Source organism: Artemia sp. Qi Xiang Cuo, chromosome 19 (genome assembly GCF_049724085.1).
Source record: "Artemia sp. Qi Xiang Cuo chromosome 19, ASM4972408v1, whole genome shotgun sequence".
Lineage (NCBI taxonomy): Eukaryota > Metazoa > Arthropoda > Branchiopoda > Anostraca > Artemiidae > Artemia > Artemia sp. Qi Xiang Cuo.
In genome coordinates, this window is record NC_142812.1 from 21,610,840 (window position 1) to 21,633,206 (window position 22,367).

At 35.2% G+C, this 22,367-nt stretch overlaps 1 protein-coding gene across 1 annotated transcript in view; it reads right to left on the reverse strand.

Annotated features, from left to right (window-relative positions):
* LRP1 (LDL receptor protein 1) overlaps nucleotides 1–22,367 on the reverse strand; it is a 654,607-nt gene that overhangs the window by 242,794 nt on the left and 389,446 nt on the right. The window contains 1 exon segment of the mRNA XM_089105022.1: nucleotides 22,111–22,312. Within this exon segment, the coding sequence (XP_088961148.1) occupies nucleotides 22,111–22,312 (202 nt within the window).

Below are 22,367 nucleotides of genomic sequence, written 5' to 3' on the forward strand. Positions count from 1 at the left end.
ACAAAACACAAAACACGCTCAAACATGACGGAGGCTAACCTGCAACCCCAATAACAATGGGGAAATATACAAATTGAACTCAATTTCCAACAGCAAAGTGGAAAAGTACTACACTAATACTACACTAGCATAATAAATATTTTATAATGGTGCTATAATAGGCTATTTATTACCTGGGCTATTTATTGGGCTATCTATTTATTAATAGGCTATTTATTGGCTATATAGGCTATTTATTTATTACCTAATAGGCTATTTATTATTTATTACCTATTATTTTATAATAGGCTATTTATTACCTGGTGCATTAGGATCATTATTATTACTTTATCTATGTTTGCATCTAAAATATATGTAAATTAATAATAGATAGAAAAATAATAACTAATTGTGCTTCATTTTTTCATTCCGAATAATAAATACAGTCGGTCAAAATCTAATATGGGAATATAAATTTTATAGGCGACCCACAGAATTTTGATTCATTTTCAAAATAATCCACAAGCTTTTTAGCATTTTTAATAGCATACGTATGTGAATTAGCTGCTCTTTTTTTGCACACAACAGGTACCGGATTGTTGGCAAATCATTTTAAATTCCAAAAACATGGACACTCAACGAAGACAAATTGCTTGGGCAAAGCTATCAAATAGCATATGAAGTGAGCTAGAAAGTATCTCAGCAAATCCTATTTTGAAAATATTCCAACGCACTGGAAAATCACGCAAAACAACCATTAACCTAGAATGAAATCCTAGTTCGAAAGCTGGCTTAATATATTGTCTATACTGAATAAATACATCCGTTTTTAGCTTGAAGAATGCTACTTCTGCGCAGTTCTTAAAACTGACTGATAAGTAATTCCTCAAAATTTGACTTGATTTGCAAATATTTGATAAAACAATCTTATAAAGTAAAAACTGACAGAAATTCAACTTGTAGTTGAAAGGAATCATGTTGTCTTCGTGCAGGTTTACTCAAAAATACCATAAAAATGCACAAATCAATCGACTATAGAACTCGTTCAGACAGTCAATTATCTTCAATAATTTGAGAAAATTAGCATTTTCGAACATTAATAATGTTTGAAGTATTTCTTTTTAAGGATTGCTGAAAGATCTAAGCTGCCATCCTTAGTCAAACCTCGCCCCACCCTGACTATCACATTTATATCTATAATGAAACCAACCTACGCACTGAAGAAAGGAAGAGAAACGGACCATATTTTTTAAATTGTTTTTTAAGAGTAAAATTGGCAGTGCCGTCACTTATTTTATGATGTGTCGTTAGTACTGGAAGTTACACAATTATCAACTACATGCGAGGTTTCCGGGAAGTTCACGGTGGAAGTTCACAGAAATGCAAAGACAAGGGTTCTATTGAATTTGATTCTTGCTATGTCTCTTGAATGGATCGAGGATCTGTAGCATTCTCAGGCATATACATATGAACTTAGTTTTGAGGGTATTTGCTATTTTTTAATCTTTGCTATTTTTGGCCCCCTCCCCAAAATTATTTATTATTGCACTCCCCCCGAAAAAATTTATGGGTGTTGTCCTGGTTTAGCACTTGTACTATCGTAATCAATTCTAATTTATTTTGTTTGCCAAGTCTTTTATTTTAATTGAAGATCCGTTTATTTGTTTATTTTATTTACTAAATTTTCTCATTTTATCAGTGCATAAATAGCTTGCCTCTACCAGATACTTGTAATTATTTATCAATTATAACATTTTTTTGTAAAAAATGAACCTAAGCCTGAAAAGTTCAAGCCTGTGGCAACGTAGTTGCTTAAAACCTTGCTCAGCTTCCTGCCAAAGGCTCCGGAACCGGAACTGAAACCTCATAAATTGGAACCGGACATTGAAATTCGCTTCCTACTATAAAGTTGGTAGGGGTTGGTAGATGGGCAGGCATGTTGCGGCTTGTTAGAAGCAGAATCATGCAGATTTTAATATAAATTAGTTACAAAGCGGGTCCATGTCCCTTCCAGGATCCACCTGCTCTTCCAAACTCCAGTATCTCAAAAAGACAGGCTTATTACAACTTGTCTGGACCCTAAACATTTAAGAATTCTCAATCTGCATGCTTAAGGGAAAAATTGGGCCAGTCCAACAGGACCAGCAAGTTTTGAGGGACAAGCTTCAGGTGAGGACTGGAGGGGTGCCAACTCACAAAACATCTTTTTGCTTCAGTAGTACCATTGCAGACCAGTCAAGAAACTTTAAGCCTCGATATTTCAAAGGGCCTTTATACATGGAACTTGTCCTTTATTTTCTGAATATTTAATGTTTATTTAGTTAAAATTTTTATAATTAATAGTAATAAAAATAAAGACAAAATTTTATAAGCATAAAATTTATTTTTACAAAATTTTTAAGATAAATAAAAAATTATAAAAAATTACAAAAAACATAAAAATCCTAATAGTAATTACGAAGTTTTTCAGACATGATAAAATTCCATTATTAAATTTCATTGTTAATAATCAATTGAATTAATTAACAGCAGATTTTGTAATTAAGATTTAGAATCCACTCTCGCAAATTGTCCACAAAATTGCCCGCTCTGATTTCTAATATACCTTTTGGGTATCAAGAAAATCGAATAAATTCTTTATCAAAAAGACGGTGTCTATTTTCTTTAACTGCAAAAATATTTGGAAATTGTACAGAAATAATTAAAAAATACAGTAACTGATGCATGGACCATTTTCCGTGTCATGGACTATACTAAAATGGACAACCGACAATTTTTTACGTTTTAGCATCGATTATGCCTGTAAATATTTTTTATTAAAATAATAAATAATGTTATATATAATGAAAATTGTACTTGCTTTGTACATATATTTCTATATACATAAATTATTTATTTTGTGCCGTGAACGCAAAAAGACATTGTTGAAATGGCATACTTGAGACGCGGGTCAGAGGTCCGACAAGAACTGGCAATAAATAAATTTTTTTATTGTTACAAATTTGTGATTATTATACAGCCAGACGACCCAAAGTTAATTCAGTTTTGTTCTTTTGCAAGATTAACCGGGTATATTTAATTTTTTTTTATCGAATTGGCACAACTTAACATTATGATCCAACTGTTGATGAAAAGACAGGAAAGACAATGCAAACCGCCAAAGTCAGTAAAGCTATATGTATACCCTAGATCTATATCTGGCCCTATCACACTTTTTAAACAACACAGCTTAACACACTTTTATGATAAATTTGTCAATAAATTCCTAATGTGATAGCTAAGAAATACACTGACCTTTAGACTCAGAATTTCATCCTGGACCCATTTACAACATTCTTTTGTGTCGGAAACAAACTTTACCCCCCCCCTAATATACCGAAATGTATAACCTGAATTGTAATACCATTTCCATTATTCCGGCACATCTGCATATCTGCACATAAAGAAGGGTATGGGGATAAATTTTATTTCCGATACAAATGGATGCTATATTTGGATCCAGGGTGAAATTCTAGTTCTAAAGGTATGCTTATTTCTTAGGTATCTCATTGGTGAATTTGTCGGAAAATATACTGCTTTTAAACCTTATTAACAAAACTACAGATACAAGATAGAAAAGTTTGAAATAAATCGTAGGAGGGTTTTCTGCCTTACCATGATTATTGAATATATCCTGAAACTCCGATTCAATGGCAGCCACCGCCAGCGCCACGGACAAAAGTGTAAATATCCACAATGATCTTTTCATATTTTTAGCCACATATTAATAGCACACAATTTGCAAAATCAACTCCTTCGCCCATAGATGACACGTTTTAGGTAACTAAACAGTACATATCATAACATTGTTTTCATTCAAATGTGTTACTCCAGTGATGCATAGCGAGCCTAATAGCAAAAGCCCAACATATGTGCATTCACTAAGTTATGTCACCAAACCCAAACCTATATCTCGCCAACGACAGTGACACATGTTTAAAAGTGAATTCACTTTCCCATATTATCCGCTGATGCTGTTACACATACCTTGTCAAGATAGGGGGATTTCTTACTGTCTAGCAGAGCGCGCCCTCCAGAAGTTATATTCTATTGGGAAAGACTGACTGAATGCTTAATGCAATTCCACCAAAGACCAGTGGGCTGCGAATATTGAAATAGATTCAACTAATGAGACAGAGGCCCATCATCAGCAGATTCCACAACGTCATTCTTTTTAAGTAGAGTTCCGTGCTCCCTTCCAAAAAAAGATCCACCCCATCCCCCTTGAGGTTTCCACTGCTTGCAGCTATGATACTGTAGACATAAGAATACCTGAAACGCTTAACGAGATCACGTTTATAAAGATTAAGTTACTAAATGGAAATTATTTCATCATTTCACAAAATCTGACAGGGGAGAGTCATGGCATATATTGCGGCCTAAAACCACTCCGTCTTTCGTCAAAACAAACTTTTCTCAGCCAAAGCCCTCCTCACAAAGCGGATCTACTCCTCAATTTTCAACAGTATTTGAGAAGAAAAGATATCTGGCCCATTAATGCGTAGAAAAATGCAAAAACATAAATATTCTTATATTTATAATATAGGGTCAAACAATGTCAAAATTGTATTCTCGTAAAAAATATTTTCTAACATTTTTTTTATCATATAGAAAGTTTTTACAAACCTATTCTATGAGGGGAACTTATTTTTATAGATCATAGCCATGGTACAAAAAAAGAAGAAAAATTTGGACAGGTTGAAAATGTTAACACAAAGTCTAGGAAAATCCTTTGTAATAAGATTCTTTACAAAAAAAAAAAAAAACTTTTTTCAACTGAAAACTAAAAACGAACAGTAATTATTACGTATATGAGGGGGGATAATCCTCTACAACACTTCGCACTTTACGCTAAAGTATCTTGGTCATAGGCAGCGCCCTAGCGCTGCCTAAGTAAAGAACAATGTGGCCACAATGTGTTTTTTTTTCTCCATACCCGGGCACTTCCTATCGAAGAAGTTGTCGTAGAAACTTCGAAAAGGGCTCATTCGATTGGAAGTTGGAGTGGCTAGTGCCCTTTTTAATGGTCGAAAGTGATTGGAGGGCAACTAGACCCCCCGCCTATCATTCCCCCAAACATCATTCCCCCCCCCCCACACGTCCATAATTCCCCCAAACACATCCAATCAAAATTTTGAGAGTCATTTTGTTCAGCGTAGTTGATTTCCAGATAGAAAATATGTTTTAAGGAGGAAACTCCCCCACAACCCTCAGGCCAAGGGTTTTAAGTTATGTCCTGGGGGCATATAAGGTTTTTTATAGAAGGCGGTGTGGTAGAAACTTCAAAACAGGCTCATTCGATTGGAAATTCATAGGGTTAGTGCCCTTTTTAGTAGTCAAAAGTGATTGGAGGGCAACTAGCCCCTCCCCCACGCCCATCATTCGACCAAACAAGTCCAATCAAAATTTTGAGATAGCCATTTTGTTCAGCGTAGGCTAGTTCATTTCCAGATTGAAAATATGTTTTTGAGGAGGACACTCGCCCACAACCCTCAGGGCAAGGGTTTTAAGTTATGCCCTGGGGCATAAATGCCCCCAGGCAAATGAATGTGCATTGTCAGTTTAATAAACATATACTGATATTTAGTAATCAAAATGTTAATATTATTTGATTTATTAATTTTATAAAATTAAAAAATTTTATTTTTTTTCTGTAAAGTGAAAATTTTTTTGTGGCATTGGGAAGGCATAGGGGTTTTGCGCCCAACTTATGTTAATTTCTGCTCGTTTTGAGTTTGAATCGGTTATTTATTGTAATTTCTGTTCGATTTGGATTTCATTTATTTATCGGCGCTGATTTGTGGTAGTTTCACTCTTGGTAGATTATTTGATTTTATTTTTGCTCATTTTTTGGTTTAATGGAGTTCTTTACTTTTCTTTGAAAAACTTAATTTGTGGAAAAATTTTTTTAATTAATATTTAAAAGAAGCTTCTTATTGTTCTAATTAAACGAACATAGTGTTTCAAGTGTCGCTATTAAAAAATTGGGATAGAATTAAAACTTTAGCGTAAAGAATAAGGTGTTGTAGAAGAGTAACCCCCCTCATATACGTAAACATTTTTGTTCGTTTTATGTTTTAATGTTGCTTGTTACTTTCAGTTGAAAAAACTTGTTTTTTATTTAATTTTTGATCGTTTTTTTTTAATTTGCCAAGAAATCTGGCTACTCCTCCACAGAAAAATCCTTCGTCTTTCTGGATTTATTCTCCAGTCAATTCAAACCTGGTGAAAATGTATCCTGGACACTTACCCTTAACATCTACAGGCGTAAAATTGAGTCGGCAATGAGAAAGTAAGACATAGAAAGAATCTCGTATAGGAATTCTGGCAAATCCCCCTAGTGGAAAATTTCTCCTGAAAAATTCACCCCCTGAAAACTTCCCTCCCCATGGAAAATTATCCCCGTGGAAAATCCCACCAGCAGACCCCACCCCCCTGAAAAATGTATGAATGCTTCCCAAAAACAAATACTATACATAAACAATGGGTAAATTTTGTAACTTAAAGCCCTTTCCTCACGGTTTGTGGGGGTTCATGATATCTCCAAAGGCATAGTTACTCTGCCTTTCAACTATAATGAACAAAATTGCTATCTCAAAATTTTGATCGTACGATTGAGAAAAAGAGGGCGTGAGAGGGGGACTAGTTGTCCTCCAACTTTTTGGTCACTTAAGGGCACTAAAGTCTTTAATTTCCACTCGAAAGAGCCCTTTTTCGATATTCTAGGACCACTGGGTCAATACGATCACCCCCGGGGAAAAAAGAACAACAACAAATAAACACGCATCCGTGATCTTTCTTCTGGCAAAAAATTACAAAATCCACAGTTTTTCAGATAGGCACTTGAAACCTCTGCAATATGGTTCTCTGATACGCTAAATCTGATGGTGTGATTTTCATTAAGGTTCTATAACTTTTAGGGGGTCTTTTCTCCTTTTTTCAAAAATAAGCCAAAATTTTATCAGGCCCGTTACCTTTGATGGGTAAGACAAAACTTAATCAAACTTATATATTTGAAATCATCATAAAAATCTGATTCTTTGATACACCTGTTGCTATTAAAATTTTCTTTTTTTAGAGTTTTGGTTACTATTGAGCCGGATCGCCCCTTACTTACAGTCTGTTACCACGAACTGTTTGAAAAAAAATGATATATATATATAAAAAAAAAATCATATAAAAAGTATCCGATTTAAACATAAGTTACGGCAAAATTAAGTTTGAAGGGATCAACAAAAAATTAAATATTTATAGCTGCAGTGAAAATTGTAGAAACAACCGGCACTAAAATTTAAATTTTGTTTTTTTTTTAATAATTACTACAATAGACATAAACTGTAACAAATAAAATTGAATTGAAGCTATGAATTGCTTAATATACTTTCTGAAGAGCCAGGCTACAAGAGTATATAAAGTTTGGATACTTTCTCATAACAAAACAAGTTACAGAAATAAAAAAGCCCTACGCTTATCGAATTTATCACGAATAATTTAACTGAATAATATTAAAGCCAGTAACATTTCAAGTCTGATCTCAAAACTAAAGACTTTCAAAATCTGAGGAGTGTCATTCGGAAATTGGTTGGCAAGAATATGGTTAGTATAGAGGCTGATTAAAAAGCCTGGAAAGGGGGTAGTTTGAGAATCCCCACATATTGTTAAAAAACCACCCCATTTCAGAAAGAACTAAAAGAGTTGCCAAAACATGCATTTTCTCGTACTTTCCTATCCAACTCCCTCTCCCAAGCAAAAAATCAATTGACAAACCCCCACTAAGGGTGCAATAAGTTTTTTTTTCTTTTTTAATATCTTTTTTTGCAAAGCCTGCCCAGTGTAGCCTATACAATCTCATTAAACAAATAAAAAAAAATATAAGAATATGAAATGTAAGTAAGGAGTGACTCGTCCCAATAGTAACCAAAAATAAAAAAAAATGATAACAATTAATAAATAAAAAAAAATTAACTTTTTATGCTGATTCCAAATATATTAAACCCATTAAGTTTAATATCAAAAGCTACGATTCAGAGAAAAAGGGGAAATTTCCCCCCTTTTTGAAAATAAGAGAGATACACCTCCAAAACGTCAAGTGATCTAAATGAAATTCACACCATCATATTCACCATATCAGACAACCCTGCAACGGAGGTTTCAAGCTTTTATCTACAAAAATGTAGATTTTTGTATTTTTTGTTTGTCAGAAGAAAGATCACAGATTTGCGTTTACTTTTTTATTTTATTTATTTATTTTTGTTTTTTGCAGGCGTGACTGTATCGAAAGAATTGTCTAGAAAGACCGAGAGAGGGCTCATTAGAACGGAAATCAGAAGCTCTAGAGACCTCCTTAGGTGACCACAGGATTGGAGGGCAATTGGCCCCCTTCCCACACCCTCTTTTTCCCCAAAGACATTTAATGAAAATTTTGAGATGACCATTTGATTCAGCATAGTTGAAAGGTCCAATAGAAATGCTTCTGGGGATGACATGACCCCCCCCCCCAGCCATAGGCAAAGGACTGTAAGGTTTGCATTTTGTCAATTGTTTACGTATAGTATTTGTTATTGAAAAATATACATAATTTTTTCGGGGGGAATTTTCAACATGGGGATTGTCCACTGGAAGAATTTTGCGTGGCGATGAATGTTTCTGGGGGAATTCTCCTGAGGGCAATTTTTCAAAGGGGGAGGGGGAGATTTCCAGGCATGATTTTGGACAACGATCAGAAATTAAATAAAAAAACAAGTTTTCTCAACAGAAAGTAAAGAGCAACATTAAAACTTAAAACGAGCATTAATTATTCCGTATATGAGAAGGGCAACCCCTTTCTCAACTCTAGCTTTTTCCGCTAAAGTTGTACTTCTTGTCAAAATTCTTGTCAAAATTCTAACGGTAAAAGACCACCATTACAATGATGGCTTGACACAATAGACAAATGTCATTCCCCCACAGTTATTGTCAGGCAGTTTATTATATTTCTTTTTACAGATCTGCTCAAAAGGTTGCTACTCCATTACCAAGCAACAAAACCCTGCAATAAGGAGAAATAAACAGTCGCTACGTTTGAGAAAAAAACTGTTTAAGGACACCATATGATGCCATTGTCCCCATCCATATACCCCCCCCCCCATCCCATTGTAACAACGATTCCACAGACTTATGTACCCTAATCCCACGTGGAATGTCCAAAATTATGATTTTGTAGTCTTAGACTAGAGTTTTCATTGTTCAAAAGCGGAACTCTCATTCACGAAAAAAAAAGTAATTATTTTGGCTACGAATTTAAAAAAAAAAATCAAACTAAAAATTCCAGTTTGCCCTCAGTGGACTGTTGGCCTACACCCACAATTTTGGATCAGACATTTTTACTGGAAAGTCTCTTTTGAAGGAAGAGAAACTTTTGCGAAGACCTAACAGTTAGGATATGTACCATTTAGCACCAAGCATTCAGTTTGAGAGTAATCCAATTCTTCAACGCAACACCAAAAATTTCACTTTTTATCAACTAAACTAGCTTGGACATCTGTTCCCAGCCAAATCCACAATCGCACTGGACAGAAACTTGAAGATTTACTGGATCTTTAGGAGATTCCATGCCAGAAGTCCAGCTTGTCAGAAAGAGCAAAAACTTGAAGAAGAAATTCCCAGGAAAAACAAACAGAAAGCCAAAAAACGTAAATTCTAAACGTATTTTTAGGAAGATTGCGTCTGAAGCGAATTCCATTACCAGATTGAAGTACAGTCATACTATTTGGCCATCCAACAGGGTCTCCTTTACCAGTCATACTTTTGAAATGCCAGTTAAGCCTTTATCATAAATTAAAACTAATTAAGCAATCCCAATCATACGGTTCAAGATGCATCCTGCTAAAACAGAGAGTAAAAAATATAATATATATATATATATATATATATATATATATATATATATATATATATATATATATATATATATATATATATATATATATATATATATATATATATATATATATATATATATATATATATATGTATACTTTTTTTTTAATTTGGCGCACACTGCCAGCAAAATATAACTAGCTGCATAGGGAGCTCTTCTTCATTAAAAATTGATTTCCCATTTTTCCTAACTTTTAAAGGTATCTATGGTTAAGTATACTTCCACTTAACCAATTTGAACAATCAGATTTTGTCTTTACTGTCCTTGGGACTTCAGTAAATTTTGTCAAAAGCATACAAAGAAAATTGATGAAAAGGGAAATTTCAATCATTGAAAATTATTTTCATAAGTTGTTTATTTCCGCGGTGTGCTCCAAAAGAACCATAGCTTTCCGAAAACCACAGTACAGCAGTCCAGCTCGAAGGTATTAATCGCATAGTTAGAACATCACCAGTTCATACAAGATTTCTGAAGAATAAAAAAGCTTACCGGAAACTGGGGTCAGTATTCCATAGCTATTTAAAACGCTTCATTGATTGTTTGTTAAGCTATAAGTAATTATTCTTGTTTTTACAATAGCATGGTGAAAAGTTTTTATTTTAGCGCTGGCCAAGTAAACACTTTATCAGATGAAGCCAATCTTCTGTTAATGACCCTCCAAAATCGATTAATGTTGTATTTCCATTATCTGATTTTATTCAAACTAAAATTGTATATCTGAGCTATATACCTACCAAATTACAAGATAGCAGAAAAAATATAATAGCAGATCTATAAACAATGTAAGAGGAAAAAAACACAATCCAGATGATGAAATTATAAAAAGTAAACATTATATTCTAAAAAATGATAAATATTTACGTTTTTTATTTATAAAAAAATTACGTGAACATATTTAATTCAATTACCTTGATCCACTCATATGAACAAACAAAATAAAACAACAATAAGAGGAAACAAACTAAGTAGCCAAAAATAGTGTAGGTGGGGCCTGGAGGCACACACAGCTTTTCCGACATAGGTGGCGACAAAAGATACAGAAGGAGGCACGTAATACCACAACTACCTCACCATCTGATGACCGAAAAGAATCATTCAGGGAACCCCCGGTACCTCACAAAACTCAGTAGCATTGGCGCTGCGAGGTAGTTTATGCCTCGCATAAGAGAAAATAGTCACAACAATACTAGAAAACAAAATGAAAACACAAGTAGTCAAGGACATGCCAGGAGGTTTATACAGCTTTTTTGACACAGACAGCGACAAAAGATATATAGAATGAGGGTAAATAGCACCACAACTGCCCCATCATCTGACGACAGAAGCGGATTATATAGGAAGTACCTACTGAGTAATCGCTCAACTCTTACATGGAGCTAATTAAACCTGGGCAGAGGAATATTTATTTAATAAACCGGGCGGTTGATGCGGCGACAAACATAACTCTAAATGGTGACAAAACAAAGAGGCTCAATAGTTGTTGATACGGCAAAGCTAAGACACCTTTGGTGCACAGTTTATAGAATTTTCCAGTAGTGTTTTTGTGCAATTTATCACTGTCCATAAGGATTTATCCATATTTGAACTTTTATTTAATAAAAAGTTCGCAATGAAAGCCAAGCTTCACTAGTATACTTTCTTACATTGGATTTTTTTGCAATGTCAATTTTTGAAAATATTTAATTTTAAGCCGAGGGCTTGACATAATTCTTGGTAAACCTGGACAAAATAAAATACGCGCCTGCCTAGGGTGGTGCTTCCAGGTTTCCCACCCTGTTTCCAGTTTTCCAGCTAGGCGCAGGGTTGCCACCGAGGTTACGTTCGTACCATTTTTGGGTACGTTTTAAATAAAACGGTACGTTTTACGTTACGGTCATAAAAACGTTACAGTTTAGTTACGTTTTTGAATTGATGGTACAATTATGCTACGCTTTTAAATAATGAACAAGTTTCACATTTTCGTAGTAATCTATTTTCCCCCCTTGAAAAAAATCCGCTGTTCCCATTTTAATTACACTGACATGAGTATCGACATTCTTTCACATCGCTGTCATTTAGTCTTATCACACAATCACTCGGCTATTCGAATGAGAAAATGCCCACTTAGCATACTAAGTTAAGTATGCAAACTATTTAGGAAGTTCCGTGCACCTACCGAGTAATGGCTCAACTCTTACATGGAGCTAATTAAACCTGGGCAGAGGAAAGTCATCACACAACGGAGTATCACTGGCATTACGAGGCAGTTTATCCAGAACCTGAGAGTATCATTATGCACCAAACAAGAGATGGCACCAAACAAGAATATTGACGCATCATGCGCCAAAAAGAGAATTTTTTGCCCCAATTGAGCTACTAAAGAACTGATGGAACAGAAGCTTTCCTCTGAGATACTGACACCAAAGAATGGTGAGCATGAGCAAAGGCGGTAGATCTCTATTAAACATAAGACCAAGGTAACAGAATTCCTTGATAAATAAAAGACATGTCAATACCGCGTAATCAATCAGGAAGAATAATTGCTTATCAAGAGTTTCGCGGACGAAAAATATACACTGCCTTTATCGAGCTTAACAGAATAGCAAGGTCAGCAGCAAAACTCACAAATCGTGAGTAGCTTACAAGCAGACAATACAACCAAGTCTTCAACGCAAATCAAACTGTTTATGTTTAAAGCAGCCAAAATGCCAAAACAGGTCCAGTAACAGTGAGGCACTTATCATGGTTACAGCGTCAGATGAAACCTAGTAAGGAAGGTCAAGTAAATCGTAAGATTATCACCAGAAACCAAAAATGAAAGGGCAGGCAAAACAACAAACTGAGTATGATTCACTGCGAAGGTGGATCTATTTCATAATTTACAGAAGGCAAAGCAGAAGTTGCCATGTAACCTTTCACAATATTCATTTATATTTAATTATAATCCAAACCGAGGGGTTGACCGCTTTCAAAACCGCGAACACCAAGTGGCACACGTCGCATGTAGTGAAGTGTACCATGCGTGATGATAATTTGCAATACGTGGCGATAATGTGCCATCCGAAGTATTCCAAAGATGGCACAAAATATAGGACAAAGGAGTGCGGCATGGTGGAAACGTAATATTTGTTGTAGAAAAGTGGCGCTTTCGGGTGTACATCAGAGGACTGGTTGGGAAACACCTCGACTTAACTCTGAGAGTGAGTTACTTCATAGAAATAAAATTAATTATTTCTTTCGTTTAAAACAAATCTTTATTTTATCTCTCAAAGTTTAATACTCATTATGAAAAACTCTTTAGGGCCTAAAAGAATGAGTAACAATCCTTTTTGTATGTATAATTCACACGATCCAGTTATGAGATTACGTTGACCAACCTGGTCTAATTTGTTTAAAAAATAACTCGTTCTGCTAATTTTTGCGGTTAAGCAGGCCTAATACACAGGATGGTCAGAAGTAAAACCACGCTAATTAGGCTCAAAATAACGTTGAATAAATTTAAAGCATATTTATATTCTAAAATCGATTGTAGAAACGTGTTTTACGCGCAATTTTGTAAAATGTGTGCTTGTTAATTATTTTCCTCAAGAATGTAATTGGGAGGGAGGCAAGGATTTTTTTTAATTAAGAGGCAAAAAAATATCGTTAAAATTCCTTCATGCAGCATTTTCTTTTTTTCATTTTCTTTTGGAATGAGAATACAGAAAAACATGGTTTCAAAGTCTAGAGGTGGAAAATTGCTAACTCCCTGTCCCACTCCCTAATTAGCAACCCTGGTTTCCCAAAACTGAGATAGAAGAACTAGCAAATTCGGATACAGATACCACAAGTGATACGGTTTTTGGGCGAGGCAAAGTTATTTATTCCATTTTCATTTTATTGAAGTTATTCGATTGAATGGTTCAGTGGCGTCAACTGGGGGGGGGGGACGAGAGGGGTCAGGGCGACAATCATAACTCCCCTAGATATTGAAAAATACCTTCTTTTTTTGATATTTTCAGTCAAGGAATAAACCCCCCACCCAGATTTTGAAAAAAATTAACCCTCATTCTTAACCTCCGCCAATTAATGCCCCTGAAATGATAGACCACAACACTGAGCTACCACAAAAATAAATCAAATCATTTATTTTCTTGTGTTCGTTTATAAAAATGGTGTTCGGTGACCCGGTAGCCTAGTAAGAAACTTTTTTTTGGGGGGGGGGGAGGGGTATTATAAGGGATTTTAATATTTGCCAAGCCACTAAAAGAAAAAAAAACGTATGAACTGCATAAACGGTATGGTAAATTACTGAGAAGCTCGTAAAAATCCTGAAATTTCAGGGAAACCAAACCTCAAGACACGCATCCCTCCCCCCTCCAAGGTACGCCTATGATATGAAGATACTAGTTTTCCAGAACTTTACATTTTGTTAGGCCTACACATTTTGCACTATTTTCTTCAATATTTGCATAGATAAAAGCTACTGTAAAGCTACTGTAGCCCCCTCCCTTCCTATCTAAATCCAATTCTGGGTAACACCTGCGTACAAAAAAAAAAAAAAAAAAAAAAAAAAAAAAAAAAAAAAAAAAAAAAAAAAAAAAATCAGAAGAGAGCTCATTGATGCTTTACAAGATACATCCTAGCATTATAGCGGCGATAAGGAGAGCCCTTACAAAGCATATTATGTAATCCCCTTCCTCCTATATTTCAAAGTAACTTTCATTTGTAATACGATAATTCTAATAAATCAAATCATTTATTTTCTTGTGTTCGTTTAGAAAAATGGTGTTCGGTGACCCGGTAGCCTAGTAAGAAACTTTTTTTTGTTGGGGGGGGGGTATTATAAGGGATTTTAATATTTGTCAAGCCACTAAAAGAAAAAAACGTATGAACTGCATAAACGGTATGGTAAATTACTGAGAAGCTCGTAAAAATCATGAAATTTCAGGGAAACCAAACCTGAAGACATACATTCCTCCCCCCTCCAAGGTACGCCTATGATATGAAGATACTAGTTTTCCAGAACTTTACATTTTGTTACACATTTTGCACTATTTTCTTGAATGTTTGCATAGATAAAAGCTATTGTAGCCCCCTCCCTTCCCATCTAAATCGAATTCTGGGTAACAACTGCGAAAAAAAAAAAAAAAAAAAAAAAAAAAAAAAAAAAAAATACAGAAGAGAGCTCACTAATGCTTTACAAGATACATCCTAGCATTATAGCGGTGCGGTGATAAGGAGAGCCCCTACACTCTTGTTTCATCAAAATGATAAAATAATCAAACAGTTTTTAACCCCATTGATAAAGGTCAGAGGCTGGCTGTACAATGCAGATGTCCACAATCAAAACGTGTTAAGAACATATATTACAGATGACGGACATGACAATCCTTCTTGAAATCAGAGTCACACCAGGATTGTCAATTTGGTCGATGGGAGGGCTAGACCTAGGGTCCTTGGGCCTGTGCCCCTCCATAGTACCCTTGGCACAAATAGACATATTCTATCCCTTTCAGCCCACTCATTGCAAATCTGAGCTTACTGATTACAAACCTGAGGCTAATATTGAAATAATAGCGTTAGCAAAACGATTTAAAACAAAAACACCTTAAGTAAATATATCAGAGCATCCTTGCACCCCCCCCCCCTCCTTAAAATCCATCTCCCTCTCAACTTAAAACACATAGACATATGCTGCTTCTGTTTACTCTTGATCATTCAGAGATTAATGGGGATTGTCATTAAAGGTTAAATGTTCATTTATCCAAATTTATAAGATAGCAACGTGACTTTCCTAACTCAGAAAAGACTAAGTACATACTTCACAACCGTAAAATGATTTTCACAAAAATAAGTTAAGAAGACTTTTCAGCATCCTGGTTACAAATCTAAGTCTAATACTGCAATAAAGAAGTCCTAAATCAATACAGATTAAGTACACGATCGAAAAAAAAATGATTTGATGTTCACCAGAATTAGTCTTTAGGGATTACTGTAGTGCAACAGTACTACACTTATTTCTTTTTGGTAAATATTCCTCGATACTTAACAGTAATGGTCATTCGTTTGGTATTACCGTTTAGAAACACTTTCTTTTCTTCCTTTGGAACACATTCCTTTCAAATGTATGGAAAAAACAATTGGCGAAACAAAACTTTCAATTCAAGCAATCTGTTTAGTTTCGGTGAAGTCAATGAAGTTTGATGACGACAACCTTATTTATTATAATTGAATTAAAAAAAGATTTCTTTTTTTTTCAACTGAAAGTAAGGAGCAACATTAAAACTTAAAAGGAACTGAAATTATTCCGTTTATGGGGGGAGGGGGGCTACCCTCATTCCCCCTCTTTGCACTAAAGTCTTAAAAGTTCTTTAAATATGCTTCTCATTCAAATTCAACGGCCTTTACCGTAAAGACTGAGGAGGGAGCAGTCCCCCTAGTATGCGGAATATTTTTCTTTCGTTTTAAGTTTTTAATGTTGATCCTTACTTTCAGTTGAAAAAAAAAATATTTCTGATCGTTTTTCAAATCATGCCAGGAAATCCCCCCCCCCCCCGTGTAATATTTCCCCTGGAAAATTCGCCCTGGAAACTTTACTTTCCATGGGGTCGAGTCGGTCTTGCGAAGCAACTCTTTGGTTTGTCTTATTTTTTTCTAAGCCAGTGATTTTCGGTTTATTGGAGATAGTGGCAAGGGCCTCATCACTACAATTTTTACGCCAAGTGTAAAAATTACGTTGGACTGCAGAAAATGATAATATATCATATTCAGGGCCGTATCAGGATTTTTTCCGAGGGGTGTTTTACATGAAGATTTTTTTCGGTGGGGGGGGGGGGGGGTTACAGAAAAAAAAAAACTCAAAACACATAACAAAATTTTATATCTATTTTTGTTACGTTTTTACAAATCAGACACATTCGGGGGGGGGGGTTAAACCCCTTACCCCTTGGATACGGCCTTGATAATATTGTACGTTGGAGAGGACAACTTGAAGTTGTTGGCTAGCCTTTCGTTTATTCGAGGAATGCTTCTGCCTTCAAATAGAGAGCTCCGCTCAAACAGGCAGACCCCAGCTTCAATTGAAATTAGATTAAACTGGAAAGTGTTTAAGATGCGCACTGGTTCCCTGGCCTTATCGCTCAAAAAAGTTTAAGGTAGATATTAAAAAGATTTAGATCCAAAAAAGAACCATTTTGCCATGGATCTGTAAGTCCTGGCATTTAACGTTATTAGCCATTTCTAGTTGTACTTTCGGCTGAATCTTAATTGTCAAGATCTTAGACTGAGCAAAAGGAATGGCATCAAATGTGCTTCGTTAATTTTAATAAGAATATAATAAATTAATATAATATATTATATAATGTACACAAGAATTACATTGAAAAATTGTATTATATTATAAAAAAAATTTGACCTCACCCGTTGTTTTCTTAGCAGTGTCATTAGAAAGTTAACTAGGGCGGAACAAAAATAATTGAGCACAGACGGATGAATATTTTTTTAAAAACTCAACTTATTTTTATTTTCTTTTGTTAACATTGAATAATTCTTGATGAGCTGATGAAGACACATGTCATTAGTTTTTCGATCAAAGGATTAGTTATCCGATACATGATTTTGAGTGTTAACAGCTTCATTGTTCAGATACGTATTGGGAAAAAGAAGAAAAAAAGAGAAGAGAAACCAGATAGTGACATGGTGTAAAAAGAGTTAAGTCTTGAATTAGGAAAAAAAGGAATTCGGTGTGAAAACCAGCCGCTTCTTTACTTGCTCCATAAACGACCTAAGCCCTGTATAAAATTAAATAAAAAAAACAAGTTTTTTTCAAGAGTAAGTAAGGAGCAACATTAAAACTTAAAAGGAACAGAAATTATTACGTATATGAGGGGGTTCGCCCCCTAGTCAATACCTCACTCTTTACGCTAAAGTTCGAATTTTTTTTAGAATCACAAATATCTGAATCACAAAGGCCATTTAATTATAATAGATCGCTTGTTTGAAATTACTAAAAAAAACTTTAGCGTGAAGAGCGAGGTATTGACTAAGAAGTGAACCCCCTCATATACGTAATAATTTATGTTCATTGTGAGTTTTAATGTTGCTCCCTACTTTCTGTTGAAAAAAACTTGTTTTTTTTAATTTAATTCCTGGTCGTTTTTTTAAATAATGCTGGGGTATCCGGCCCCCCTTCATAGAAATGTCTCTTCCCCCAAAGAAACATCCTCCTTGGAAAGATCCTCCCGCGTAACCCCCTCCTCAGACCCCCCCCCCTCCAGAAAAAATCCCTGCCGAAAACGTCTGTGTACTTCCCAATAACCAATACTATATGTAAACAATGGGCAAAGTTCATAACTTGCAACCCTTCTCCCAGGAACTGTGGGGTTAATTCATAATCAAAGACGTATTTATTAAGATTTTTGACTATGCAGAACAAAATGGTCATCTCAAAATTTTGATGGGGTGACTTCGGGAAAAAAATGAGCGTAGGAGGGGGCCAAGTTACCCTCCCAATTTTTTGGCGATTTAAAAAGGGCACTAGAACTTTTAATTTCCTTTCGAATCACCACTGGAAAAAAAACCAAACAAAATAAACACACATCCGTGATCTTTCTTCTGGCAAAAAATACAAAATTCTACATTTTGCAGATAGGAGCTTGAAACATCTACAGTAGGGTTTTCTATTACGCTGAATCTGAGGGTTTGATTTTCATTAAGATTCTATCACTTTTAGGGGGTGTTCCCTCCTTTTTCCAAAAATAAGGCAAATTTTTTCAGGTTTGTAACTTTTGATGGGTAAGACTAAACCTGATAGAACTTATATATTTGAAATCAGCATAAAAATCCAATTCTTTTTATGTATCTACTTGTATCGAAATTCAGTTTTTTAGAGTGTCGGTTACTATTGAGCCGGGTCGCTCCTTACTTACAGTTCGTTACCACGAACTGTTTGAAACAAGCTCTTATCCAGCTGTCTAGTAATTAACAGAAAGATGGGCAGGTTATAACTTGTTAGACACGGATTCTAGGAAACAATTTCTATCTTAATTAATGGAGAGCCCCTCCAACATCCCCCTGCTATCTTTATAGCAAAAAGTTAGGCAGGTTAAATTTTTTTTTAGCCAGAATCACGTAAGGATTTTCAGTATATACGATTGGAGCTTCAAAATAGGTTAAAGACCCCTCCTTTGCCTTCTCGAAACCACATTTTTAGGAGAAAAGTCAGCTTGCTGGACTTGTTGGAATTGAAATCAAGCAAGGCTTTTCAAGACTCTCCCGTCACCAGCTTTTCAACACAAAGGCAGACATTTTGTACCTTATATCCTCCTTTCAACTCACGCCAACTTTTTAACAAAAATATAGACATGTTGCACCTTCCCTGAGGCAGAACTACATGACCAACATGGGCTCTCAGCCCTTCCAACAACCCTCTCCATATCATATGCTTTTTAGCGTAAATATAGGCACTAGCTACCACATTTGGGAGTTTAATCAGCATGGTTGCAAGCAAAAAGTGGACTATGACTCTTCCTATACCCCCTCTCAATCCTCTCTCCTCATTGGCTTTTTATCGAAATAGTAAGCATATTCAACTATATCTGAAGTGAAATAACACAAGAATTAAAGCTTTCAATCCGTACTACTGGAGATACAAATTCAATATGTGGCCTCTCCGACACCACCTCCACCTTCAAAATTTCAACAGTGTGTAGTTCAACAGAACAAAACACTACAAAACTCCGATCAAACTGAGGTTTATTAGCATGAAGTGTTTGTCACCTTTTTGAAGCCATTTAAAACTTTATCAGAAAAACAAATATAGGTTTTCAGATACGAGTTGTTTTGCTTTCTCACTTTTTTTCTTTAGTCGTATGTTTTGTTTTTTTTAAATTTTATTTCTTTCTGTCAACGCTCGTATGTTTTAGCGGTTTAGTCTAGATTTCCTTCTGTTCCATTGATAAAGGTTTACAAAACATGGGTTCGATCCCAGCTGCAGTAACGTTGAACGTTGGGCTTGCCATCTGTCTTTATAAAGAACAAAATTCGGAAAGTGAAACATCGGCAATTGTCAGCGGAGTTGGGCTTAACAGCCTACAGCTGATCCCAAGTACAAGTAAGTACATATTTTGCACCGAAATACGGTATTATAAACACTACAAAATTCCGCTCAACTGAGGTTTAATAGTGGGTATTATTTTGTCACCAATTATGTTTTTTTGTATTTCTTTTTCTTCAATTCTTGTATATTTTAGCGGTTTAGTCTAGTTTTCCTTTTGTTCCATTAATAAAGGTTTACGGACGTTAAATCGAAATACGGTATTCAGGTTTTTTTTTACTTGTTTTTATTTTGACTCTCTTGACTAAAAGCCGAGGATTCGATCCCAGCTGCCGTAAAATTGGACGAAGGGCTTGTCACCTGTCTCTATATAAAAAAAAAGTATTCGGAAACTAGAGCATCGGCAATTGTCGCCGGAGTTGGGCTTAACAGCCTACAGCTCATCCCAAATATAAGCAAGTTCTACTCCCAAGTACATCGCATATTCTACTTGTTTGGAACTTTGAATGTCAGCTGCCTTTACAAGCAACATGATCTATCTTTACCCAAATGTGGTAGTTTTCTTTGTTTAAACATGATATCTCTATTTCCGTATTCCTTGTGGTAAAATCAATTACTGTGACTAACATAAGACGTTCTGGTAAGTCGTCCTAATTTTCAGAAAATAAACATTTCAATTAAGCAATGTACCGTAATAAACTAAGATATATTTATTTCAGTAATAGTTTTAATTCTTCAATCTTGGCTCAGCAAAAACTTTCGTTCTAAATAATTATTTTTATGTGTATATTATGAATTTAAGAACCAAGATTAGATATTGGAAGCTACAGTGATGGCATTGGTCAAGTACGGTTCTGAAGCAAGGACGCTTCCGAGGACGGAGGAGAATTTGTTAGATACTTTACAGAGGAATTGTCTATGCATAGTTTTGGATACCTGTTTGACTGGCCGTATTTCAAATTCGCTACAATGACGAAATATTCGTATTTCGCTACAATGAGAGGAAGGCTTAGATGGCTAGGACACGTTTCGCAAATGAAGAATGACAGGTTGCCAAAGATCGTCCTTTTTTGTCATCTATCTAGGGCCAAGCAAACGGCTGGTAAGGGGTCGTAAGAAAGGGTTTAAAGGAAATTGGACCTTATTGGGAGAGGGCAAAGAGGGAAGCCTTAAATAGATTGGGAAAGAGGAGGAGCGCAGCTGTGGAGGAGGAGCGGAGCCCGCGCAGCTGTGCTGGCTTCAAGTGGCTGAAGTAACTTCTTCGTAGTAGTAGTAGCAGTGGTAGCATTATGGATTTTATTTATGAATAAAAGTTACAGAGGTGGTTATCCATTAAGCTATAATTACAACATCTAAGCAATATGAACAATTATTTAGCTCTAATCAGGAAATTCTATATGAATTCTTAACCAACTACCGGTTTGTGGTGCAACTGTACCACGACTGTGGCAGTTGGTGCAACTGCCATCCTAAGCACCAAAGCTTTGAGACACCTACTCTGTGTACAGGATATTGATTTTTTTGGGAAAGGAGGTCAACTAACCCATATAAATAAGTCTTTCTTAAATATTAAAAAACACCAAGTAACCGTTTGCATATAATTTTCCATGCTGTTGACAAGGACCCCCCCCGTCTCTCTCTATTTCTCTCTCTCTCTTAGTACAAAATTAAAAGCAGCACGTGTGAAGTTTTGAAACTGAGAAAAACAACACTGAAGTTTTTCGTATTAACAACCTGTTAAGCTACCAGCTTAAGCCGCCTGTTAATTAGATTTGTTTACTCTTTTCCCCTGAAATTAGCTTATCTACCTAACTTCGCTGATTTAATTATTGTCAGATTAAAAGAAAAGAAACATCCTTAATTACCAAAGACAAAATATTATGCTAATAGTATTTACCATAGATCTAGGGTAATATAAATCTAAGACGCAATATTGCATTCTATAATAATGCCTATCGACTTAGTTCTTAAATAAGTTTTGACTTATCCTTAAATTATTATTAATAAGCATTTACATAAGCTTTTTTTAAAATAAACTTATTTAAAAATAAATAGTTACCAAATTTAAAATAGTTAAACTTATTTAATAAATTTAATTTATTTTAAACTTATTCTAAAATTGAATCTAAATGATTCATAATATTCTAAAGCGACTTACAGCATAGAAAAGCGTCTTCATCCGAATTGTCACCACAGTCGTCTTTCTCATCACATATATGAGTTTTTGGAATACACTTTTCGTTTTTGCACCGAAAATCAGATATTTTGTGACAAGGAACACGTCTCGAACCATAAGCAACACAATTTTGAGGCTCATCACTATTATCACCGCAATCATCATCTCCATCACAGAAAAAGACCTTGAAAAGTACAAAAGGTAAGTCATGATACTGTAGGAAATGACGATACTGGGAA